The 27316-nt window shown below is 44.4% G+C and overlaps 1 protein-coding gene across 2 annotated transcripts in view; it reads left to right on the top strand.

Annotated features, from left to right (window-relative positions):
* ARMC2 (armadillo repeat containing 2) overlaps positions 1 to 25931 on the top strand; it is a 130295-nt gene extending 104364 nt beyond the window's left edge. For both annotated transcript variants that reach the window (XM_011952823.1, XM_011952822.1), the window contains 6 exons: positions 4992 to 5310; positions 13490 to 13612; positions 13933 to 14046; positions 16089 to 16221; positions 16860 to 17020; positions 25308 to 25931. In XM_011952823.1, coding sequence (XP_011808213.1) covers positions 4992 to 5310; positions 13490 to 13612; positions 13933 to 14046; positions 16089 to 16221; positions 16860 to 17020; positions 25308 to 25465 — 1008 coding nt within the window. In that variant the 3' untranslated portion in view covers positions 25466 to 25931. The remainder of the gene's footprint in view (positions 1 to 4991; positions 5311 to 13489; positions 13613 to 13932; positions 14047 to 16088; positions 16222 to 16859; positions 17021 to 25307) is intronic.
* The last annotated feature ends 1385 nt before the right edge of the window (positions 25932 to 27316 follow it).

The following is a 27316-nucleotide window of genomic DNA, read 5'->3' as shown; positions in this document are numbered from 1 at the left end:
TCAGATATTGTCTAAGAATAAAGGAGAGAATCTGTGCCTCAAAGGAGAGCTGCATATTGATGAAATTGTTTTCTGCTGTGGAATTGGTGCTCTCTCTAAATAGATGATTTTGGCCTTGGTTTAATTTTTACAGATCTTTATAGAATATTAAGTAATATTTTATAGACTTGAGATGGCTCGGGCTGTGGAACAGTAGATAATCTCTTCATGATCCCGCCCAACGCAGACCTTGGTTCAGTTGGGAGGACCTTGGAGTGCACAGTTTGGGAGCAGAGGCCACCCATGGTGAGGAGAGGGGCCCTGGAAAGCTGTCTGGCTCAGCCTCCTTCAGGATTCCAGACGAGTCAAGACAAGCCCTTGCATGGAGATAAGAAAACACTACCTCTGCTGACCTCCTGTGAGTCGGCTTCTATTTTGGCCTCTTCCATGCTCCCTAGATCCATGTAGAATATATTTAAGAAAGGTGGGGGGAAAAAAAAAGAAGTACCATAGCCAACCCTGAAAAACAGGACAAAAACAGTAAGCAGAGATAGCAGTTGCTGGAAGTTTGGTGCTGCAGACGGTGCAATCTGCCATCCCATTTGTTGATCTCGCATGCCATGCTTCAGTTGGCACCACGGCTGCCAGGAACCACCCCCTCCTTTTCCATCTGAAGCAGGAAAAGCAGTATTATAACAGTGTTAACTCTTCCTGCCCTACAGCCTAGAGCTTCTTCTGCACTGGAGGCTTAATAATCTTGGCCACATTAGTACCTACAGAGATGACAGAATGGAAGAATTTTAGAAGAGTAAGGGGCCTGAGGGAATTTTTAGAAAAAGAAAAGCAGCACTTAGTCTTCCCAGATTAGACTGCATGTGACAGTGGGGAGAGGTCATTTGAATTTTGAAGAATGATGCCCACTGAGGAGATCTGTTTTTACCGGGGATCTGATCTAAATCCTGGCAAGTCAACACTGACAGCGGGAGGTGGGACAGGGCTGGAGAAGCCTACTGAGCTGGACTAAGAGAAAAGCAAGACAGGTAGATGGAGGTGAAATGACAAGGCCTAGGAAGAGAAAAAAAAAAAACAATCCAGCACCCTTAGAAGATGCCATGACATTTCAGGAGGTAAATCGTTTAGTCCTGGTAACAATTTAGGGTGTAGAATGCAGCTATTAATTAAGTTACTTAAGCAATCACTTAAAATCACTTATAATGCATTTCCTGTCTTGTTTAACGTGTTTTTATGGAAATGAGAGAAGAGAGCCCAGTTCCAGGAACATGGTGAATGAAGTCCAAAACTTATAAACATCACTGTCATCAAGTGTACGAGGGAGACTGTGGTTTAGATTGGAAAAGATACTGTGAATAGCTTTGTTCAGATGAAAGAAGTGGAAGTTATCATTGTCAGTGAATTAGTTAATTTGTATATGTAAATGCTTAGGACAATGCCTGGCACATCATAAGTACTAATAAGTACTATGTGTTAGTTGCTGCTACTACTGTGCTGCTATTGTTATTAATTATTAGGATTTTCAGAACTAGAACTCATATAGTCTTTAAGCAGAAAACATGTATCAAAGTTCACACAAAAATTTTATTTATAGTCCTCAGCTTAGAAAATATCAGATGAAGTTCTTCTTTCTTGGAAATACCCTCTGTCGTGGTTGAAAAACTGATTTTCTGCTTCTCTGTTGGGTCTGATCAGGGTGGAGGAGAAGCCACCAACTCAGAGCCCAGGGCAGGGCCTTTGCCACCAGGCATTACTTGAAGTAACCCTCTATTTTATGTGAAGTGGGATTCAAGTATTATAATCAGATTGTGTGTGCTTGTTTTAGACTTAAGGCCCATAAATGTCAGCTTCTTTAGGGAACAGTCAGGTAATTGAAGAATGAGAAGATGACCCCTGGCCCAGGAAGGAGATAGTCCCAGATACTCTCTCAAACTAATCCTCTTCAAACCAAAAACAGGCTGGGCACACTGGCTCATGCCTGTAATTCCAGCACTTTGGGAGGCCAAGGCAGATGGATCACTTGAGGTCAGGAGTTTGAGACCAGCCTAGCCAACATGGTGAAACCGTGTCTCTACTAAAAGTACAAAAATTAGCCAAGTTTGATGGTGCATGCCTGTAATCCCAGCTACTTGGGAGGCTGAGACAGGAGAATCACTTGAACGCAGGATGCGGAGGTTGCTGTGAGCTGAGATTGCACCACTACACTCCAGCAACAGGGCAACACTGTGTCTCAAAAAAAATCCCATTATTGGGTATATACCCAAAGGAATATAAATAAATCATTCTACTATAAAGACACATGCACACATTTGTTCATTGTAGCACTATTCACAATAGCAAAGACACGGAATCAACGTAAATGTCTATCAGTGGTGGATTGGATAAAGACCATGTAGTACATATACATCATGGAATACTATGCAGCCATAAAAAGAATGAGATCGTGTCCTTTGCAGAAACATGGATAGAGCAGGAGGCCATTATCCTTAGCAAACTAACGCAAGAACAGAAAACCAAATACCACAAGTTCTCACTTATAAGTGGGAGCTAAATAATAAGAACTCATGGACACAAAGAAGGGAACAACAGACACTGGGGCCTACTTGAGGGTGGAGGGTGGGAGAAGGAAGAGGATCAGGAAAAATAACTGTTGGGTAGTAAGCTTAGTACCTGGGCGATGAAATAATCTGCATACCACAGCCCCATGACCCAAGATTGCCCATGTAACAAACCTGCTCATGTACCCCTGAGCCTAAAAAGTTTAAAAAAAAAAAAAGAGACTTTTCTGCTGCCCACCCAACCCCATGCTCCCCTCCACATCTCTCTGCATCTCACAGCTTCCAGAGTTGAACTCAAATTCTTTCATGATAACTCTGCTGAACCTGACACTGTTCCCGGAGCATCCTCTTTTCGAAACTCTTGTAAGACTACTAGGCCTGCACCACCGAGTTTATTGCTATTAGTTAGCATTTTATTGCTAGGACATAAAAAGAGTTCACAGCAGTGCCCTAATCATTGGTCAATACAATTTGTGCTTTGCCTGTTGTATCTCGTGATCTCACAGTACGAATTGTATCTCCATTTTGCAAATAAGTTAATGGATGCACAGAGAGGCCAAGCACCTGTGTGAGCCCAGCCTGCCTGGCTCTGGACCTGGGACTCATAATCCGCTTCCGCATCTCGCTTCTCCGTTTGCCGTTTTAGTCTTTGCTGTTTCCCCACATATGTTAGCTTTGTCTTCTCAGTAGGTGAGAAGCTCTTCAGAACACTAACTCTCAGACTTGGCTATGTGTGTGTATTCCTAGGCCCCTGGCATTAAGAACTTATCTGAGGACTAACATTCTATTTCCTGGGGTGGAGTCAGGAGCAGGGTCTCCTAACTGGATGACCACTGTGGTTGGTTGAATGCTGTGAGTTGAAATGTCTCTGAAAATGAACTCTCTCCTGGACCATCTCCAGTTTTTGCTGTAGCATGAGCCGTGGTCCTTAATGTTTGGCAAATGGTGTCCGGTTGTGCAAGCAGCAGCCTTGCTTCTCTGCAGTGAGTGTTAGGGAAAACTTTTGGTTCTTTTAGCAAGAACAAGCAGGAACAAGTTGGTATTGGCAGAGAAGGCCTAGGTAAATCCAAAAGTTGTACTTTGCCCCCAATCTTCCCCAATTTCCTGGCCACACCTGACACCCTGGCATCGCACCTGGACATGTGCTCCTCGATGAAAATGTGCCCAGCCCTTGCCCCTTTGTCCCCTTTTCTTAAGGCTGCTGCTAATTACTGACCCGATCAACAAAGTCAGGTTTATAGTCGTCCCTTCTGGTGACATATGTGCATTTTAAAAGGAGATAATTCTTTAACTGCTCTGCAAGAAGGCAAAGGAGGAGAAAAAGTACATGACACCCTGTATGGGAGGCAGATGTTGGTGTAGAAAGGACTCTAGAGTCTGGGTAACCCTAGAATCAAATCCTGACCTTACCTCTCACCAGCCATGTGACCTGGGCGGCTTCTCCAGGCCCTAGTTTCTTGTCTATAAAATGGCACAGTGCCTGGCACTGTATATATAGATATAGATATAATACCATCCAGGCCAGTTGTAGCCCTCCAATGAGTATTCATTTAAAATCTCCTCCTCCCAGGTCACCTTCGTTGACACCCATGGGGAAGGCTGATCTGGACTCATATCTGGACATTGTTGTCAAACTAAAAGCACAGTGATTTTTGTATCTTGTTTAATTTTAAAATGTTCTCAGCTTAGGGTTTGTAAAAACATTTTAAAATTGTGAAATATAACCTATATACAGAAAAGTGCATAAAACGGGTATGCACAATTCAGCAAGTAATTATAAAGGTGTCACTCATGTAACCACCACCCTGGGCAAGAATTGGTAGGTACTGACTGCCTTAAAGTAGTGTAGCTACATAACACAGCGCTTCTCCACGCTGTGGAGGGGCAGTTTTGGCTGGCACATCTGGAGAGGTATTGTCATCTAGTGGTTGGAGGCCAGGGATGCTGCTGAATGCTCTACAATGCACAGGACACCTCCCCACAACAAAGAATTATCCAGTCCCAAGTGTCAATCCTGCCCAAACTCAAAAACACCATGCTTCAGCCGGAGATGAAATTTTAAGGAAAGATTTGGAATTTCAAGAAACCGGCTATTGCCAAAACTTAGATTTCCATGACACATTTTTAGAAATGCTGTCCCACTCAACTAATTGTTCTCCGAAGGAGAAAAAGAAAGGCGAGCGAGAATTTCAGATGAAGGATCTGAAGGTAATAGGCGTTGCTGATCGCATCAATCAGTTTGTATTCTTTCATTGCTGCCAGGTGCTTATAATCTCCTCTGTCACTTTGCACTGCTCTTGGGAATCAAATACTATACAAGTGAGTCGAAGCCAGATGTGTTCCATTTTACTATTAATGCAATTGTGAATAAATACTATCTTCTGCCCCACAATGTGTTCCCGCCCCCTTTGCACTTTTGACTCTGTCTTTTGTTTATTTCAGGATTTAGTTGTCCGTGTTGTTTTTATTCTTGGCAACCTGACGGCGAAAAATAACCAGGCTCGTGAACAATTTTCCAAAGAGAAAGGGAGCATCCAAACTCTGCTGTCATTATTCCAGACGTTCCATCAGCTGGATCTGCATTCCCAGAAGCCGGTGGGCCAACGAGTCGAGCAGCACAGGGTGCAGAGGCCGCCGTCAGAGGCAGAGGACGTGCTCATCAAGCTGACCCGCGTGCTGGCCAACATTGCCATCCACCCGGGCGTGGGCCCGGTACTGGCCGCCAACTCGGGGATAGTGGGTCTGCTCCTGACCACGCTGGGTGAGAACCGCGGCCCACTGGCTGCAGCAGGCACAACCGACTTTCCCGCAGCCCAAAGACAGTTCTGTGCCTGGGGTGTGATGAGGATTTTATTAGCACAAGTGGCTCCCTATGCAAAAGTCTTAGCTGTATGAAGGAAATTCCCTTTTCTGTTCAGAACTGTCTTAAAAGTAATCCAGATTTTTAGAAAAGGAAAAGAAAACATAGTAATAGAGATTATTACTAAAACCCACCAAATTGTACACTTTAAAAGGGTGAATTTTATGGTTTGTGAATTACATTGCAATTTTTAAAAAATTATACTTAGCAAATGAAGAAAACTTGGCTAAACTAACCACAAAAAGTTTAAAATTCCAAATATTTGAGTTTAAAATCCCACATCCCAAATATTGTGGGCAATCCACATGATTAAAATTAATTCCTTTTGTTTTCCTCTTCAGGTTCTTACATTATTTGTAATTACAGTCCCCAGTCATTCAAGTCCTATTAATTCCCCTTGTATTAGCTCAGATTGCCATAACAAAATACCACAGATTGGGCAACTTTGTCAGAAATTTGTTTCTCATGCTTCTGGAGGCAGAGAAATTCAAGAGTAAGGTGCCAGACAGTTCAGCTCCTGGTGAGGGCTCTTCCTCCTGGCCTGCAGACAGCCACCTACTCACTGTGTGCTCACATGGCTATTCCTTGGTGCAAGCACTTGCAGAGTAGGTGACAGTCTTTCTCCCCTTTCCTCTTTTTATAAAGTCACCAATCCTATCATATTAGGACTCTACCCTTATGGGCTCTGTAACCTGCTATATCTCTTCAAAACCCTATCTCCAAATACAAGCATATTGGGAGTAGGGCTTCAACATATGAATTTTGTTGGGCACACAATTCAGTCCGTGGCAACCCCTACACTTTTTAGGCCTGTCATCTCCCACAGGTACTTCTGCCTGCTAGTGTGTAGGGAAATTAACTGCAATCTAAGGTAATCAATTTTGCCACTACTAGCTGGGTCTGCTGGCTCAGGCCTGTAATCCCAGCACTTTGAGAGGCTGAGGTGGGTGGATCACAAGGTCAGGAGTTTGAGACCAGCCTGGCCAACATGGTGAAACCCCCTTCTCTACTAAAATACAAAAATTAGCTGGGCATGGTGGTGTGTACGTATAATCCCAGCTACTCAGGAGGCTGAGGCAGAAGAATCATTTGAAATCAGGAGGCAGAGGCCGCAGTGGGCTGAGATCATGCCACTGCACTCCAGCCTAGGTGACACGGTGAGACTCTGTCTCCAAAAAAAAAAAAAAAATTAACTACTACTAACCATACTTGTGAAAAATGTTGTTGTTTTGGAAGGAAGCTTAATGCCTGACACAAATGATGTTTTGGAGGAGCAAACTGTGAACTCCCTGCTCCCCCTCGCCTCCACTGTTCAACTCCTGAGCTCTTTCTGGGTAATGGGTTCTGTGCTATGCATTCAGTTTCATTGATTCTGCTCAGGCTGCCATAACAAAATCTCATAAACTGGGGAGCTTCAGCAGACATGTATTTTCTCACAGTTCTAGAAACTGGAAGTCCGAGACCAAGATGCCAGCAGGGTCAGGGTCTGGTGTGGGCTCCCCTTCCTGGCCTGTGGTTGGTTGCCCTCTCACTGGGTCCTCATGTGCTGAAGAGAGCACTCTCTGGGGTCCCTTCTACTTCTTGTAAGGGTACCAGCTCTACCGGATAAGGGCCCCACCCTTCTGACCTCGTTTAACCTTTATCACTTCCCCACAGGACCTAGCTCCAAATACAGTCACATTGAGGGGATAGGGCTTCTACATGTGCATTCTGGGGGACACCAACATTCAGTTTACAACAAGGTTTTAAAAATGGAGGCTGGCATGTGCTTTCAAGGAATTCGGTATATATGGTAGAGGGACATCGGGTGCACAGACAAGAACCGCAGTTTCTGAGAAGGGCAGAAGCTAGGCGCACACAGCTAAGGGATGGGTGGCAGAACCCGGCTGTGGGCGTGTGAGTAACAAGGCCATGCTTCACTATGGAGCTTTATGATTGAAAATGCATTTTCATATCTGTTACCTCACAACAATGTGAGGGCACGTTTTTGTTATTTTCTTCATTTCACAGATGAGGAAACAGGCTCTGTGAGATATAGTGACTTTCACAAGTCACAAAGTGAGCAAGTGGCAAAGTCGCTGGGCCCCTGACCTGTGCTTCCCCGCGCCCCACATCACGTGTCACCCGTCTAGAGAAAGGACTCTTCAATTCTGACTGGGATCTGCACCATGACTTACCACTTCCGTGTAGATAACTCAGCAATCTCTGTGTTTAGGCTTGAACTCTTTTCCAAGCTGCTGACTGCACATTAAGCCGCGTGGAAGAATTTGCACATAGCTGTGAGAGAAATTCAGTTTCTGTTCCAACCTCAAAATGTTCAGCATTTGCTCTGTAGCATGCCCGTGTCTGCTGATGCTCCTCTCCCCTTCCTGAGATCCACTCACCACACTGAGCAGGGCTTCTCAGCCCAGGACCAGGGATGTGACTGCTGCAGAATCAGCTGTGGGACTCATTAAAATACCCTTTTTGGTTTCTGGCCCTTGCCCAGAAACTGCCTCTATAAAATGCCATTAGAGTCTTGAAATCTGCCTTTTAATGCCTCCTCTGCCCCCAGGTGAGTCTTTTGTCCATTAAGTGTTGAGACCCAGTGCCTCAGGGAACTACGCTGGCTTTTCTGGCTCCTCAGAATCTAGCAGAAGCCTGAAACCCACTGGGTGAGTTCTCATCTGTTGCGGAATTAATGCTTTTGCCTGACTGTGGCTGCCCAGGAAGGGCCTGAGGACCAGACCTCAAACACCTGGACTGGGGGCACATGGCTGTGAACAGCCAAGGAGTAGAGTTAGGCATGATTCATTATCCCACAATTGTTAATATTCACATATAAAGTGAAAAAACTCCTCATCTTATAAATATTTTATGAGTTTAGAAATTACATTTCTACCTATAAAGGAAGAGTGAATAACTTGCTTTTGACTCAAAAGAAAGTGATGCTTTGGGGTAGGAGAAAGAGGCAAGAGGCTAGGCATGGTGGCTCACGCCTATAATCCCAGCACTTTGGGAAGCCAAGGCAGGCAGATTGCTTGAGGCCAGGGGTTCTAGACCAGACTGGGCAACATGGCAAAACCCTGTCTCTGTTAAAAAAAAAAAAAAAAAAAAATTAGCTGAGTGTGGTGGCACATGCCTGCAATCTCAGCTGCTCAGGAGGCTGAGGTGGGAGAATTACCTGAGCCCAGGAAGTCAAGGCTGCAGTGAGCCATGATTCACCGCTGCACTCTGGCCTGGGCAACAGAGTGAGACCCTTTCTCAAAAAAAAAAAAAAAGGTCTAGGTGCGGTGGCTCACACCTGTCATCCCAGCACTTTGGGGGGCCAAGGCAGGTGTTATCATGAGGTCAGGAGTTCGAGATCAGCCTCGCCAACATAATGAAACCCCGTCTCTACTAAAAATACAAAAAAATTAACCAGGCGTGGTGGCAGGTGCCTGTAATCCCAGCTACTTGGGAGACTGAGGCAAGGAGAATTGCTTGAACCTGGGGGGCAGAGATTGCAATGAGCTGAGATCGTGCCACTGCTCTCCAGCCCAGGTGACAGTGCGAGAACTCCATCTAAAGAAAAAAAAGGCTGGTAGCGGTGGCTCATGCCTGTAATCCTAGCACTTTGGGAAGCTGAGGCGAGTGGATCACTTGAGGCCAGGAGTTCAAGACCAGCCTGGCCAACATGGCAAAACCCCGTCTCTACTAAAAATGCAAAAATTAGCCAGGCATGGTGGCACGCGCCTATAGTCCTAGCTACTCAGGAGGCTGAGGCAGGAAGATCTTTTGAACCCAGGAGGTGGAGGTTGTAGTGAGCCAAGATCATACCGCTGCACTCCAGCATGGACGACAGAGTGAGACTCTCTCTAAAGCTCCCTGGCTGCTCCTGATACAGGTGGTCAAGGGCCTCCCTGTGAGAAATGTTTTAGTCTCTGTAAACATTTGGTACCATATGAGGTTGAGCAGAAGTGAAGAAACCCTGCTCTCCCGTGATGGGTCAGGCCTCTTGACTACTATGCCTTAGGCAGTTGTTTGGACAAGCAGGTGATCCCTTCTCTGTTCTCTTCTGAAAGATTTTATCTCCAAATAAAAGTTTATAGAAGGGCAAAAGTCACCCCTGACAGGGGGTCACCCCCTTCTACCTTCCCCTTACATGACTCGACTCCTGGGTGAGTTTCTGAGCCCTGCTAAGCCCTTTCTACACTGGTCTCTGGGGATTTCCTACCTGTTTTATCTGCATCAGTGTGGAGTGGTGATCACATTCCAGAAAAGGCCTCCTGCCCCCTCTGACAGGCCTGGCAGCTTAGAGCAAAGCAGGGCCAGTGCTAGGCTGTGACTGTGACTATCGAAAGGGCCTGCCCAGGGCTTGGTTGTGCCGACTGAAGTCAGAGTTGCTGCTGTCCTGTTTACCCTCAGAGCTGAGCACTCCTCCCAGCCTGATGGCTCTTGTGGCATGGCCCCCTTGCCCAGTCACATGGGAAGGGCATCCCTTGGGTTTTTTTCTTCCTACCTCCCTCTAGCCCTGCACCCTTCACAGGGAGTTGCTTGTACTCCAGGACTTGCCTAGAGAGGTCAGCCTCATTGCAGAGGGTCTTTTAAAAATCAGTAATGTTTTCTAGTAAGAACTGACCCTCTCAGTATGCCACCAGACTCAGATTTGCTGACTTAGTGGCAAGTCCAAATTCCAGATTTTCTTGTATCCGTGAGTCAATTATAGAGGGTAGGATGGTTCTGTCATGCTTTTTTAGAAGCAGTCTATTGCCCCAACTAGCTTCAATGTGAACTCAGCAACACTGAGTCCTTGACTTCAGCAGGGTTCTGTGGAAAGAGTAGGATAGTAGGGTCAAATAGACCTGGATTCAGATGTGTGCTCTATGAAGTCAGGCGAGGTATTGAACTTCTTTAAACCTCAGTGTTCTCATCTGACCCCTAAATTTATCTTTGAAGTCCTAACCCCCATGTGATGGTATTTGGAGATGGGGCCTTTGGGAGATAATTAGGTTTAGATAAGTCCATGATGTGGGGCCCTCATGCTGGAGTTAGGTCCCTTATAAGAAGAGACACCAGAGCCTGACCACACAGTCTCCCTGATCTTGGACTTCCAGCCTCCGTAACTGTGAGAAAATAAATTTCTTTTGGCTCAAGCCACCCAGTTTATGGTATTTTATTATGACAGGCCAAGGTAACTGAGACAGATGAACCTTTCGAGAATTAATTATTGTGGGTGTGAATTCTTGTAAGTGCATGTAAAACTTATTAGTAGCTGACTTCTGGGGGTTACATGCATGTAAAGTGCCTGGTGCTGTTCATGATAAATGCTTAGCAGCTGTGAGGACCTACCCTCTAGTTCCAGGTACCAGACACCATTCCTGCTTCTCAAACGTGTGGTCCTTTGGGAGGTTAGACACATAAGAGCTACCCTGCATTTTCTGGACAAGCTAACGAATTGTCCTACCAAGGCAACAGAAATAAAACAGATCCCCAAACACTGCCCAAGACCTAGTGTCATCAGTCTGGGGTTGGAGGAAGCCAGGGCTGTAGACCCTTTGCCCAAGAGTTAGATATTCACCTGAGCCACTCCCCATGAGCTGTCATTCTGGATGGCCCATCTGTTCATTTAATAAGCACCTACTTAGCACCCACTATGTGCCATGCATTCATTTAAACCCTCGAATGCATTTAAACTTTGTAACAACTCTATAATGTAGGTGCAATGATCATGCTCACTTTACAGTCAAGGAAACTGAGGCCCAGGGAGGTTAAATAACTTAAGTAAGGTCACACGGCCAGTGAGTGGAAGCACAGGGTTCTGGCTTCAGAGTCATGGCCAAAGCAAGAGGGAAGAATTTTGGAGGTCTTGTGTCCCTTCTTTTACCATAACTAGGATATTTCCTTACAGTAGAATCCATATTGATAACCAAAACAATTCAGTTCCTTATTCCCTTTTTATATACTTAAACTAAAACACAGGAAGTCAGGTCTTTATTTATTCTTTTTCCAAGTATCCATTAAGTGTCTACCAGGTACTGGGCCTATGCTGGCTGCTCTAGCGGGAGGGGCCCCTGGCGGAAGGAACAGTCTATGTCTTCTGCAGCCTACAAATGACTGAGCTTTCCTTTCAACATAGTAATTTATAAAAAGGCTGTTATCTTTATGAACAGGGAAAGATGGCCAAAGGGGGTGGTACTTAAGTCAGAGAATTTAAGAATAAGCACAGTCCTCTTCCTCAGCTCATAGCCGCCCTGCTTGCTCCCCGAGGAAAAACTTCGGTTTCATACAGGAGATGGGGTCTCTCTCTGGCACTCAGGCTGCAGTGCAGTGGTGCAATCTTGGCTCACTGCAACCTCTGCCTCCCAGGTTCAAGCAATTCTTCTGCCTCAGCTTCCCAAGTACCTGGGATTACAGGCTTGCGCCATCACGCCGGGCTAATTGTTGTCTTTTTAGTGGAGATGAGGTTTCACCATATTGGCCAGGCTGGTCTCATACTCCTGACCTCAAGTGATCCACCCACCTCGGCCTCCCAAAGTGCATGCCACCACGCCCGGCTAATTTTTTTGTATTTTTTGTAAAGACAGGATTTCGCAGTGTTGCTCAGGCAAGTCTGATTGCCCGAGTCTTATATCCAACTGCATACCCTTCCTCTCCTGGGGGTGCTTCAGAAGCACCTCAGCATATCTGAAGCTGAACTCATGACCTGTCCCTGAACTTGGCCCTCTTCCTGTGCCCTTAATTCAGGCATCTACCCAGTTATGTGCACCCAGATGATTCCTCTCCCTCACACCCCATCCAGTCTCTGCCAAGCACAGTCTCTACTCTGCCACATCTCTGCCATCGCCCATGTCCATGCTATGTTGAGGTCACTGGGACCACTCCCAGCTGCAGCCCTGCCTCTGCTCCTCCCCACACTGTGGCCAGAAACGTCAACAGATGAGTCTGGAGACTGAGTGGGAGGCAGAGACAAAAACCACTAAGGGCCTTATGTGCTAAGCTAGAGGATCAATTATTCTTACATCCAGCACTCACTATGTGCCAGGCACTGTTCTAGAAGCTGGGAGTGCAGCCATGAATAAAACAGACACATCCCTAGGCCTCAGGGAGCTGACATTTTAGGGCTGAAAGACAAACATTAAACACGTATATAACATCAGGTGGTCATATGTGCTATGGAGAAAATTAAAGCAGGGTAAGAGAAAAGAGAACGGGTGCTATTTTAAATAGGGAGGTTATGGAAAGTATGTCCAACAAGGCGGCCTCTAAGTGACTGCTGGGAGGATGTAAGGAGTGAGCCAAGTGGCTAACTGGGAGGAGAGTATGTTCCAGAAGAAAGTTCAGCAGTGCACGGGTTCTCAGGCAGGGGCATGCTGGCATATTCCAAGAGGCCAGGAGGCTGCTGTGGTTGACCCTGGGGGTCTGGGAGTAGGAGGAGCAAATGAGGCCGGAGAGGTAAGGCCTGGAGCTGCCAGGTAGGTCTTGTGGACCAGACAACGTGGACTATTCATGGGTTATGAGGTGGGTGGCATTAACTGACTTGCTTTTAAAGGATAACTGTGTTGAGAATAGATTTAGGGAGGCAAAAGTGGAAGAAGGGAAGCCAGCAAGTGCTGAGAGATGAATTAGTGGGGTGGTAGAGGAGGCCAGGGGTGTCTTCTAGGGTTCATAGTCACTGACAGATCATGACCTCAGAGGGCCATTCCGTTAGGAGGCGGTGTGGGAAGTAGGGCAAAGACTCCAGGGAGGAGCCCCTGGGAGAGCCCGAAAACCCAGAAAACAGGCAGGAATAGAGATGGCTCTGCTCACTGCTGTGTTGGCCCCTTTGCTTTCCTTCAGACACAGAGCCCAGATCAGCCGGGCTTTTCCAAACCTCCTGGCTGCAAGGATTGAGTTGACAGTATCCTCTCCGCTCTGGCCAGGAGCTGGCCCTTGTATTTGGGGCATTTCCATGCAGGAGGAGTCGGGGGAAATCAAGTGGTAAAGCTGCCTCTCCAAGGCCTTTGTAGGGACCCTGCCGTGACAGCAGCCTGTTCCTAGCCCTGCTGTTGCTGTAGTTACAATGTGCTTGGGTCTACTCCTGCAATGGGTCTTTGACTCCCTTATCTTCACTTCATTTCAGAATACAAGTCACTTGATGATTGTGAGGAGCTGGTGATCAATGCTACAGCGACAATCAACAATTTATCTTACTACCAAGTGAAGAATTCCATAATTCAAGACAAAAAGCTATATATTGCTGAATGTAAGGTTCAGAGTTGGATTTGGATAAATGAGTGCTCATTTGAGGTTTCGATTTTATTAACTAAACACAGAGCTGGAGACATTACTATCTTCTGCCTTCTGGTACAAAAATGTCTTACTTAGAACCTGATGATTCTAAGAAATTAGAATATGGGGAAACTAGAAATGGAAAAAATTAGTTTCTTAGTTCTTGCTAAAGTCCCTTACAGCTTGTATTTTATTATTTTAAAATTATCAGTATTTAGTATGATGTTGATTTCCATTAACCTTTAAGTTAAAACTTAAATTCACTGATTTAATTTCTCTGGTCACCAAATCCAGTGCTCTTAAAGCTTCTTGTCAGTAACAACATGGATGGAATCCTGGAGGCTGTACGTGTTTTCGGAAATCTCTCCCAGGACCGTGATGTCTGTGATTTCATTGTGCAGAACAATGGTGAGTTAATGACACTAGAATTCATAAACATTCACTTCTTGCCAATAATCAGCGGAGTGGTTTTGGAGCTTGAGTCATTATAGTGTTATACTTGTTTCTGCTTTGAGATTTGTAGAGCTCCTTGTTTAAGGCTCCTGGCTCAGGATGCCAAGATGGACCTAGGCAGTATTCCTCTCTCCCTTGTGAATGGCCTTCTGTGCTCCAAGATGGGGTGTGTGTATGTCTAACAGACACAGTGAATCTTGAGTCATCACTTCTGTCTGGGGGCATATTCTCAAGAAGACATTCTCTTTTATGTACTAGAATGTCTATTACATTTTGCTTATAATAGCAAAAAGTAGAAACAACCTAAGTGTCCCTCAACAGACAAGAGGACAAATTCATTATGGTATATTCACGCAACAAAATGTTCTCTAGCATTCAAAAGCAATAGGAGGATATATACAGAGGAATGCCATGAATATAAGTTTTAAAACATACAGAACTATCTTGGGTATTGCTTCTGCATAGGTATTCATGTAGTGATGCTATACAGTATAAATAGTAATTGGAAATAGTAAACTCCAATTTAAGACAGAGTTCAGGCTGGGTCCAGTGGTTCAACCCTATAGTACCAGCACCTTGGGAGGCTAAGGTGGGAGGATTGCTCGAGGGCACGAGTTTGAGATAAACCTGGGTAACATAGTGAGACACTGTCTCTGCAAAAATCAAAAATTAGCCAGACATGGTGGCACATGCCTGTAGTCCCAGCTACTTGGGAGGCTGAGGCAGGAGGATCAGTTGAGCCCAGAAGTTTGAGGCTGCAGTGAGCCATGATTGTGCTACTGCCCTCCAGGCTGGGAGACAGAGTGAGAACCTACCTCTAAAAGATAAAAATTAAAAATTAAAAAAGGACAGCATTCACCTTTGGAAGGAAAGGGATGTCCAAAGATGATCATTAGACCTATAATGTTATTTATTATCAACAAATAAGAATTGTTTATATTTATTATGTACATGTTGTTTGGAATGTAATGTTTTATTTCTTAAACTGAGTGGCAAGTACTCACATGTTTATACCCTTTGTATGTCTCTAATATTTTTGCATGTCTCAAATATTAGTATACTTTGACTCTTTGTATGTCTCAAATATTTCATGTAACAATAATAATTTTAAAAACATAACTTCCATGTTCGTAATGGAAAATTTCAATAATACAGATATAAAAAGCAGCAGCAGCAAACCATACCCATCTCTCACTACCTACAGATAACTGCACATTTTTCTGGGCAGTCTTTAGCTTCTTAAGAGCACATATGTATGTGATGTTGCCTCTGCCAAGCTCACTGCCCAACCCAGTCGACAGGGCCGGGGCTAGAAGAGGGCAGCCCCTCTCAGGTGCATGCACCGTGGGAGGAGGCAGAATGCACACTTTACTCACTCTTCCCCAACCCTTTGCTCAGCATCTGCTGAGGGATGAGAAAACAGGACAATTGGTTCCCAGTTGCATTTCCTAGGAGTAAGGGAAAATGATTCCCTGGAGGCGGGAGCCTGTGCTGCCCTGAGATGTCCCTACACTGGAAGGCCTGCCTTGCCACAGGTTGGTTTTCAGCAGTCTGAGTCTTACACATGGCCCTGGGAAACTTCAGGAATGATCCCACCAGGAGCCAGCTCCCCGCTCCAGGACTGTGTATTTAAAGACAGTTGCTGCTGGAGGTTCAGGAAAACCCTTGAGAACAACTGGCAGTTCGATGAGTGTCACCTGTGCTCCCTCGTGTCCACCAGCAGGGACTCTTTCACTGCCGTGGAGAAGCAGCTGCTGCCTGGGTCAGGTGTTGCAGTATCTGGGGATTGGGGGAGCCGGCTCTGGGAGTGGTGGGTATTGGGGAACCCACTGCCGGGTGATGGATAAAGCCTTAGGAAGAATGAGGAAGGGACTTACCCTTAACAGGGATTCTGGGTTTGCAAACCACTCCCCATTTCCCCGGTACCATCTGTAAAACAAGAGACAGCTGGGAACCCTGGGCTTTTACTGGGCTGCATTTGCACTCTTCCCTGGTAGTCCACAGGTTCATGATGGCGCTGCTGGATGCTCAGCATCAGGATATCTGCTTTTCTGCCTGTGGTGTTCTCCTCAATCTCACTGTGGATAAAGACAAGCGTGTCATCCTGAAAGAAGGAGGTGGCATTAAGAAGTAAGTTTCCAGGTGTAGGGTACTGACTTGGGATTTGAAGGACATCGTGTTCTCGGGAGCTTGGGTCCTCTCATCATTCCTGTGGGGCAAAGGGATTTCAACATTGGGAAGCTCCTAAGCTGAGGCTGAAGAGGGAGTTTAGATTCCACTGGATACTTAAAATGGTGTAGAAATAGGCCGGGCGTGGTGGCTCACGCCTGTAATCCCAGCATTTTGGGAGGCCGAGGTGGGCGAATCACTTGAGGCCAGGAGTTCGAGAGCAGCCTGGCCAACATGGTGAAATCCCATCTCTACTAAAAAGACAAAAATTAGCCGGGCGTGGTAGCGCATGCCTGTAATCCCAGCTACTTGGGAGGCTGAGGCACGAGAATTGCTTGAATCCGGGAGGCGGAGGTTGCAGTAAGTGGAGGTTGCAGTGAGCCGAGATCGTGCCACTGCACTTCAGCCTGGGCAACAGAGTGAGACTGTCTCAAAAAAAAAAAAAAAAAGGTGCAGAAGTAGTAACCACTTAATTTTATAGATAAGGAATTATTTTAAGTGATCTCTGGATTATACTTACGTATCACAGAAGGATAATCATGCTAACAATATTAAAGACAGATTCTGACCTAATAACTTCTCACTTTGAACTTTACCAGGTTAGTGGATTGTTTAAGAGATTTTGGTCCTACTGATTGGCAGCTGGCCTGCTTGGTCTGTAAAACTCTATGGAACTTCAGTGAAAACATCACTAATGCTTCGTCATGTTTTGGAAATGAAGACACCAACACACTCTTAATCCTGCTCTCATCATTTTTAGGTAAGGCTCTTGACTATGATGAGTCTGTGAGTTTTATCAGAGTGTGAGATAGTTTTTTTCTGTGACCTGTTCAGATAAATATTAGTATGCATTTGGGTGATTATACTTCTATAAGCAACAAGAGTATGTTAAAGATTATTATAATTTGGAACTATCTGAAGAGGCTGAATGCTATTTACGATGGGGACAGGAGGACTTTCAACTCATTAGATACAATCATGATTTCTTCTGTGGCTTTTTTTTTTTTTTGCATTTTCTCTAAAGTGCATAAATATAAGACCTCAGCATAAATGTATTTCTCTTGTTCAAAAGCATATAGACACTGTTGTAATTGAGAAAATAGGGCTAGAAATGGCTAAAAGCTACTCAATTAAGTCATGCTTTTAAATGAAGCTGTACATTTTAATTAGCTACATTAATGTCATGTGGGTGAGGGCCTGTGAGACTATTTGGCATTACAATGGGGTTTATATCCTTGAAAGGAAGGAAATCACTGATACAAATCAAAGGAAAGAAGATTGTTTCTTTTCTTGTTGCTCTGTCACCCAGGATGGAATGCAGTGGCGCGATCACTGCTTTCTGCAGCCCTAAACTCCTGGGCTCAAGTGATCCTCCTGCCTCTGCCTCTCAAGTAGCTGGGACTACAGACACACACCACCATGCACAGATAATTAAAAATAATTTTTTTTTGTAGAGATGAGGTCTTACTATGTTACCCAGGCTGGTGTCAAACTCCTGGGCTCAAGTGATGCTCCCACCTCAGCCTCCTGAAGTGCTGGGATTACTGGTGGGAACCACCTTGCCTGGCCAGGATCATTTTTTACATTTAAAAATTTTTTATAATTTTAGAATAATTTTTTTTCATCCTGGGTTAATTCTAAAAACAATAATTTGGGTCAGTAAATGAGTGTTTTTAATAATCCTTTTTCCCATATAGAGGAGAGGTACCCATCACTGCCCAGCCACCATACTGGATCTGGGAGGCCATGTGGAAAAGCTCAAGGTTACTCAGAAGCCATAGGTGCTGAGTTTTTGATCATCTCCAAGATGAGGATAATTAATGTCCAGCTTGCAGGGTGATAAATGAGCAGATGTGTACAAAGAGCCTAACACAGTGCCTGCCACATAGCAAGTCCTCAGAAGGTGGCTGATGTGCTCTGGAAACTCTTTTTTTTTTTTTTTTTGAGGCGGAGTCTCGCTCTGTTGCCCGGACTGGAGTGCAGTGGCCAGATCTCAGCTCACTGCAAAGCTCCGCCTCCCGGGTTTTACGCCATTCTCCTGCCTCAGCCTCCCGAGTAGCTGGGACTACAGGCACCCGCCACCTCGCCCGGCTAGTTTTTGTATTTTTAGTAGAGACGGGGTTTCACCGTGTTAGCCAGGATGGTCTCGATCTCCTGACCTCGTGATCCGCCCGTCTCGGCCTCCCAAAGTGCTGGGATTACAGGCTTGAGCCACCGCGCCCGGCCGGAAACTCTTAAGTGTTGTAACACTATGCTACTAAACAGGAACTGGAACTCAGGAGTTGTTTGAAAGAATTGGGTGTGCTAGGTCGATGTGAAATTTGGTTTTTCCAGGTAAATATAATTTTGTATATGTGTTTTAAAACACAATAAGGAAAAAGTTGAGCATCTTCTTTTAATCACTGAGCTTCACAGTTGGCTCCATGAACATTAAACTGTCTCAGGTTGTAGGAAGCAGAAGTGCATGTTCAGGTTGCCTTAATTCAGTTCTCGATGGTGGTAGAGCATTGAAATCAGCTGTGGAGTTAAAAACCCCAAAAAACTGGAAACATCTTCCTGGCCCCGGCCCTAGGAATTCTGATTCAGAAGCTCTGGGATGAGGCTGAGAATCTGTGTTCAGAGTTCCACAGGTGAGTCTGATAATAGCTAAGATTGAGAGCCCTAGCTCTCGTTAGCAAAGGAGCTTAAGGGAAGAGTGTACAGACAAGAAAGAAGCCAGGAAACAAGATGCTGCTCAAAGCCTTCCAGAGAGCCAGTCAGGAGCCGGGAGTCCCAAGTGACCCCTCAGCTGCTGGCGTCATGAGCTCCGACCCCTGGGCTCCACCATTCTGGAGACACGGCTGTGTTGTGTCCGCTGTTAGGGGAAGAATTTTCTCCCCACTTACTCCCTCTAGGCTCCTTCTAGATCATGGCTTCAGCTACCTCCAGGCTTCCACTTGCTGCCCTGCCTGTGTGTGTCTGTTGCCAGGGCACTTTCCTATGTCACCCACTCAGGGAGAAGATACGATTGGCTCAGTGGGTCACTGTCCTGTGGCCCAGGGCTTTCCTGCGTAGGCAGCAGCTACCCGGTGACAGGCTATGTGTGGTTTCCTTTGTTACCCAAGTCTGCGGCAATCAGCCATAAATAACAAGGATGGTGGGACTGTGGGGCCGTGTGGCACAAAGATGGATCAGAAGGAGGTGTGGGCATGGCTGGCTTCTCAGCAGGGGCAGTGTACCTGGAAGGCACTTCATTTCAGTGGGCCCTGCTGCCTGTTACAGTCACCTCTTGGTATCTGGGGGGATTGGTTTCAGGGCCTCCCTCGGATACCAACACAGATGCCCAAGTGTCTGATATAAAATGGCATAGAATCGGCATTTCACCTACACACATCTTCCTGCACATGTTAAACCATCTCTAGACTACTTATAATACCTACAATGTGAACGCTATGTAAATGGTTGTGGTGCTGTGATTTTTATTTGTATTCTTTTTATTGTTGTTGTTTCAAATATTCTCTATCTGTGGTTGGTTGAACCTGTGGACATGTGGCCTGTGGATGCGAAGGGCTGACTGTGGTCCATTCCCAGCTTTTCCATAGCCAAATTGGGCTTCTGGTGGTGCTTCTCCCACCTCTGTGCCTTTGCACATGTTCTCTTTCATTTCCTACCTGCCCATCCCAATCTGCCTATCCAGGTGCAGGCCCTTCCCCCATAGCTTCTCAAGCCCACAGTCGTAGTCTAGTCATAGGAAATCTAGACTTCTTATATAGCAATCAATCATGAATTGTGTAACTTGTCCTGTAATTATCCTGTATTATTATTTTGTGAGTTTTATTTCCCCTTTCCAACTAAACCACCTTAGGGAAACGATATTGCCTCATACAAAGAAGGTACTTGATAGCAGCATGTGGATTGGCTACCAATGGTGGTACCTTGTTTCAATAGTGCTATATCCCTTTAAAAGCATGTTTATTTTATTTTTGAAAGATCTCTCTGAGGCCATCAGCTAGGTGACAGATAAGGAAAGTAGGTTTTAGGACAGTTAAGTGGCTTGCCTGAAGTCATACTGTAGCAAAGGCAGGACTTTCCATCCGAAAACAACCAACTAGCCCTGTGTTACCTAGAACACCCTTACTCCTCCCCACCCTTGCTGGGAGACTGTGGCATGGATAGCAGCAAATCAACACAGCTCACTCAGGGAGCCAAGTCACTGTGCGATGCATCCCAGGTTTCTCACGTGATCGAGAGCTCCTCTTCACGAACCATGGGGACTGGACCTCTTGGGCTAGGTACTAGGCTGTGCTTTTCTGTCGGCAGTGGGCACTCAGAGCCTGACTGCTGACAGGGTCGTGGCTGTGTCTGGGCAGTGGGACTGCTGCAAGTGAAATGGGCATGTGGGTGAGAGTATATTTGCATTTCAGTTCTTTTACAAGGATAGCTAAAAAACAAAACAAAACAAAACAACAACAAAAAACAAAAACCAGGTCATTTTGGAAACAGGATGAGCTATTAAATTACTGAGGCCCATGTTGAAGTATGAGCACTGTTTTTGGAAATACTGGTATGGCAATTTCTATAGTAATGTAAGTTACCTAACTTTTTCTTGCCAAGTGACTAGAAAAAAGGGAGAAGTAATGTATCAACATCGTTGGAATGTTGACAGTCTTTCTGGAAAGTGGCTTTAAAAGAACGTGGTCTGAAACTTCCCACTATATTCCAGTCATGTCTTATGAGCTCATAAGCAGTGTGTTGATGCTGAAGTTCTTAGTGGTGTACTGAGCACTTCAGTCTACCATGAGCCCCTCTGCAGGGAGCTGGCACCTGATGACCATGTGTGCAGTTTATTGTTGCAAATGGGAAGTACACTAGGCTGTTGTATGTTCATCATAAGTTATGTGGCAGTGGGCACTTAGGTTTTGTGACAAGGGTAGAGTGGGGCCCCATGTTCAAGTTGGAGGATCATGTCAACCTATGCTGAAGAGCTATCAGGTGCTTCGAGAACATTCGACAACTTTACCTTATAAGAGAATGGTCAGGGCAATGATAAATCCCTTAAACAGCCACCTGCTGCTGAACAGCTAGCTAGGAAATAGTGTAGTGAGTAAAGAAAGCTTTTATAGATGCTACAGGACAAAAACTTCTAATGATGATTGTGTTGTAATGATCATTGATTATTGTAAGGTCTTTTAGTCCTTTCTAATACTTTGCCCCAAATTTTAGTATTTGGAAGCATGCTGTGCCTAAAGAAAGCTTAAGAATGATTGGTTATCTAAATAAGCACTTTTCACACTGCAGGTTAGGAAATCAATTTAGTTGGTTGTGACCAGCATCTTTAAAAAATGAATTAACAAAGAAAGAAAAGATCACAATATATTACATGTAGTAAGGACAAATACTGTACTTGAAACATTTATTTGTATATAAGTAGGTATATGTATACAGAGTCATGATGCAAAATACTTACTGTGAAGCACAGTTTCTAACTTATGATGATTCAAATCTTAAAAAGAATTAAAGACTGAGTACAATGGCTCGTGCCTGTAATCCCAGCACTTTGGGAGGCCGAAGTGGGAGAATCACTTGGGGCTAGGAGTTTGAGACCAGCTTGGGTGACGTAGTAAGACCCCATCTCGACTAAAAGTAAAAAAATTAGCTGGATGTTTGTGTTTGTAGTCTTGGCCACTCAGCTGAGGTGGGAGGATCACTTGAGCCCAGGAATTCTAGGCTACAGTGAGCTATGATTGTACCACTGCATTCCAGCCTGGGTGACAGAATGAGACTCTGTCTCTTAAAAAAAAAACATTGAATCATAGATCTAAATTTTTACTCAATCAGCCTCTGCTACTCTTTGCAGTACAAGTTCCAAAATTTCATACCCCATGTGATATGGCACTTTTAATGTATGTCACTGTATTTACTTTGAAACTTTAGACCTCATTTCTCTTACCTGTAGCTGTTTGGCTATTCTTGTTATCTTGTCTAACCCAATTTAGAATTAATATGGTTTGTGGGTGGATTAACTGTAGGCTGGACCTCAAGACAAGTAACATGGTCTTGACATTAGATTTTAAAAAGCCACACACCCAACAGAGATTTTGCTAAAACCACTAAATCCAACCAAAGCCCTGGGAGGAAGAAGGGACTATGACACGCCCAGGCCATACTGCTCAGCCGCCAGCAGCTTGGGAAAGAAGGACTTCTACCACAGAATTCATTTTCTTTCTTTCCTTCTTTTATTATTATTATTATTTTTTTGAGACAAAGTCTCTCTCTGTTGCCTAGGCTGGAGTGCAGTGGCATGACCATGGCTCACTGCAGCCTCCGCCTCCTAGATTCAAGTGATTCTCCTGCCTCAGCCTTCCAAGTAGCCGGGACTACAGGTGCCCAGCACCATGCCTGGCTAATTTTTTATATTTTTAGTAGAGATGGGGTTTCATCATGTTGGCGAGGCTGATCTCGAACTCCTGACCTCAGGTGATCCACCTGCCTCAGCCTCCCAAAGTGATGGGATTATAGGTGTGAACCACTGTACCCAGCCCATAATTTATTTTCTATATAACAGAATTCATTTTCTATACAACAGAATTTTATTTTTATATTGCAGAATTCACTTTTCAACAAAAGTTTAATGTTCAGAAAATCTGGAAAACAGTGAATAGGAAGATGGTCTAGAAATCTGAAATCACTGGCTGGGCGCGGTGGCTCACACCTGTAATCCCAGCACTTTGGGAGGCCAAGGTGGGTGGATCACCTGAGGTCAGAAGTTCGAGATCAGCCTGGGCAACATGGCAAAACCCCATCTCTACTAAAAACACAAAAAATTAGCCTGGCCTGGTGGCACATGCCTGTAGTCCCAGCTACTTGGGAGGCTGAGAAACAAGGATCACTTGAATCTGGGACATGGAGGTTGCAATGAGCCGAGATCATGCCATTGCACTCCCGAGTAGACTCTGTCTCAAAAAAACGAAATGAAATCTGAAATCACTGGGACTACCTGACTCTTTTTGTCCAGAAGTAGCCAAACAGGAAGAGCTTTGAAGGCACCAAACACTGCCTGCATTCTCCTCCCCTCGGGGCCCAGTTATCTCATGGGTGGGGAGATCCAGGTTTGCTTACAGGGTCTCTATGGAGCTCCTTGCCGAAGTGTTTGTGTCTGCCTAGAGTTTATCTCAGAACTGCATAGTTGACCACTTGGTTGTGATGAGAGGAAGGTACAAACTGGGATTCCAGACTCCCTTATCTTATTTTGGGTAGTGACACTAACACCCCTAGTGCCAAAGGACACAGTGAATGTACACAAATATTCAGTATAGAAAATCTGGTATCAACAGAGTCATGAAGCATTTTATAATAGGATTTTAATTGGCCCTATAAAAAAGTGTTGGCAGTTGGGTGCAGTGGCTCAAGCCTGTAATCCCAGCACTCTGGGAGGCCAAGGCGGGCGGATCACTTGAGGTCAGGAGTTGGAGACCAGCTGGGCCAACATGGTAAAACTCTGTCTCTACTAAAAAGACAAAAATTAGCCGGGTGTGGTGGCACATGCCTGTAATCCTAGCTGCTTAAGAGGCTGAGGCAGAAGAATTGCTTGAACCTGGGATTCAGAGGTTACAGTGAGCCGAGATTGCACCACTGCACTCCAGCCTGGGTGACACAGTGCGACCCCATCTCACAAAAAAAAAAAAAAAAAGTTGGCAATGTAAGTAACAACATCTGTGGTTGTCTTAGGATTTAGTGGTTACCGTTTAAGAAGTTGGCCTCATGTCACAGATGTAGGAAGTGGCAGAGCTAATCTGACTGGCAGGTCAGTGCACTTTTCTGAAGTCTGTCACACAGGGTGTGAGGCTCAACATCAACACATAAAATTGCTGTGGCAATGAGCACAGAAACCTCAGTGGCTATTTATCTTCCTACTTGGATTGAATATATGGTGTTCCCAGAATTCAGGATGCCCTTGGATGAGAAATCGAAGTTGTACTTTTGCATTTTATTCTTACAAGTTCTTTTCTGCATTATCCATGGGCTCACCTGGGATTCTAATATTCCTTAGGATTCCCAAGGCCTCCTAGGTTGTCAGTTATGGAGAGAGTAGCGGGGTGGAAGGTTGTCTTTTCAAAGTACTGCTTTCCTGCTGCTGTGAAGCCAGCAAAGTTCTGAGTTTCAGTAAAGTTTAAAGTGTCAAATTTAACTGAACTACTTTCCTAAAAGATTTCCTGATTCCTTTTGTATCTAACCTTTGAAGTAATTAACTTTTCTATGTACACATAAGGAAGTAATTCTGAGAAATTGTGATCGAACTTTTAGATACAAACTTACATATAAAAAAACTAAGGAATTAGTTGAAATAAAGGTTCAGTTCAATCTCGGATTTTTTATTTTTTGAGACAGGGTCTTGCTGTGTCGCTTAGGCTGGAGGGCAGTGGCACAGTCATGCCCCACTGCAGCCTCAATCTCCCGTGCTCAAGCGATCCTCCTGGCTTCAGCCTCTTGAGTAGCTGGGACCACAGGCACATGCCCCCATGCCCAGATAATCTTCTGATTTTTTTTTTTTTTTTCCTGAACTATCACTGTGTTGCTCAGGCTAATCTTGAACTCTTGGGCTCAAGCAATTCTCCTACCTCAGGCTCCCAATGTGTTGGCATTACAGGCATGAGCCACCACACCTGGCCAGATTTCTTTTGAAAAAAATATTGCCCATTTAAATTAAGATACCAAAATATACTAATTGTAAAGTAATGGGCTTGGCGAGGTAGCTCACACCTGTAATCCCAGCACTTTGGCACTTAGGGAGGTCAAAGTGGGAGGATTGCTTGAGGTCAGGAGTTGGAGACCAGCCTGGGCAATACATGGAGACCCTGCCTCTCCAAATAAAATAAAATAAAATAAAATAAAATGATGTATTCATAAAGAACAGAAGAGAGTAAAGAACTTCTCTGAAATCCTATCTTGTGTTACGTTGGTATTAAAGGGTGACCCAGGGTGAGTTTAACTCATATCATCAAAATTAAATGATATTCAATAGGATTACATTTCTAAATAGTGCTGTAATTTAAATTTTTCTAATACAGATGAAGAACTAGCACTGGATGGCAGTTTTGATCCAGACCTAAAAAACTATCACAAACTCCACTGGGAAACAGAATTCAAACCTGTGGCACAGCAGCTTCTCAACCGAATTCAGAGACATCACACCTTCCTAGAACCCCTGCCCATTCCCTCTTTCTAACATGATGCAGATGAACAGTAGAAACAGGAAGTCACGTCTCCCTCATTCTTAAGAACTGGTAACAAATGTGAACATTTTTTTCAGCATTAACAAACGTGGAAAGTTTTTCAAGAACTGGTTTTAGTGAGTAGCTGAAGTATTTTTAAAAAATAAGCATTTCTTGTTAGGTATTATGGAAAAATGTATATACATGTTATATTTCCTGTTACGAGAAATGTAAGATGAAAATATATGCATTTTTAAGTAAATGACTTTTTCTTCTATTCTCTATTAAACAATTTAGTTCTAGTCTTAAAATCTTGATTTAGCAATTTTGGAATTAAAGTGTTCATAAGTTAAATGAACTGTGCAATGAAGGCTGTTAGATTATATAGAAAGAAGGGTAGTCAACATGAGTGGAACATGTTACAACATAGGATCCATACTAATTCTTACTACGTCAAATAATAAGGGTTCTCATTTGGTACCAGTACCTTTTTGGTCCTCATATTAAGAGAAGGAGTAAGCAGAAAAACTTAAAGAAAACTGCTTTGGGCCATTTGTTCTTTATTAAATAAGTAAAATAGATTAAAATGAGAGTTATCTTTTCATTTGAAATAAAATGACTGGACTAAGACAGTCCTTCTAATTGTAACTCTCCGTGTTTGACAGGTGATGTAATGTATTAGAAAGAATGCAGGCTTAGGTGAATGGTAGACCTGAATCTGAATCCACACTCTCCCCTGCTACCTTTGGAGCAAGAAACTTAATTTCTTGAGCTTCAGCTGTAAAATGGGAATCATATCTATTTTACTGTAGTGTAATTTGGAACAAACCATTAAATGGGCGAATGGCCCAGTCTAGTGTATGATGTGGAGTGGGTGCTCAAAACACCAAGCACTTTCTTAGCTTGCCATTCTTTGTAGGATGAGTTTGGCCTTTGAATAAATGATTAAAAAACAAAAGATTGAGATTACTATTGTTATCCTATACTAGCCAAATGAAGATGAGTTGGAAATAAAAATAAATTTGCTGACTCACACCTGTAATTCAGCACTTTGGAAGGCTGAGAGGGGAGGATCCCATGAGGCTAGGATTTCAAGACCAGCCTGGGCAACAAAGTGAGACCTCATCTCAACAACAACAAAAAGTAAATTTACTACTCTGCTTAGAGAAAGGATTTTATTAACAGCTCATTTCTCACCCTACAAAACACCAAAACTCATGGGATGAGAGCAGGCGTCCCAGACTGAATGGGTTCTTGAAGCCTATTAGAATAAACCAGCTGGGCATGGTGGCTTACACTTGTAATCCCAACACTCTGGGAGGCCGAGGCAGGCATATCACCTGAGGTTGTGAGTTACAGACCAGTCCGGCCAACATGGTGAAACCCCATCTCTACTGAAAATACAAAAATTAGCCGGGCATGATGGCACATACCTGTAATCTCAGCTACTTGGGAGGCTGAGGCATGATAATCTCTCTCTCTCTTTTTTTTTTTTATTATTTAAGTTCCGGGGTACATGTGCAGAACGTGCAGGTTTGTTACATGGGTATATATGGGCCATGGTGGTTTGTTGCACCCATAACCCATCATCTACATTAGGTATTTCTTCTAATGCTACCCCTCCCCTAGCTCCCCACTCCCTGATGGGCCCCAGTGTGTGATGTTCCCCTCCCTGTGTCCATGTGATCTTATTGTTCAGCTCCCACTTATGAGTGAGAACATGTGTTATTTGGTTTTCTGTTCCTGTGTTAATTTGTTGAGAATGATGGTTTCCACATTCATCCATGTCCCTGCAAAGGAGATGAACTCATCCCTTTTTATGGCTGCATAGTATTCCATGGTGTGTATGTGCCACATTTTCTTTA

Source organism: Colobus angolensis, unplaced genomic scaffold (assembly GCF_000951035.1).
Source record: "Colobus angolensis palliatus isolate OR3802 unplaced genomic scaffold, Cang.pa_1.0 Scaffold35, whole genome shotgun sequence".
In the NCBI taxonomy this organism is placed as follows: domain Eukaryota; kingdom Metazoa; phylum Chordata; class Mammalia; order Primates; family Cercopithecidae; genus Colobus; species Colobus angolensis.
The sequence above is the reverse complement of the archived record's forward strand: the minus strand, read 5'-3'. Positions and strand labels throughout refer to the sequence as shown.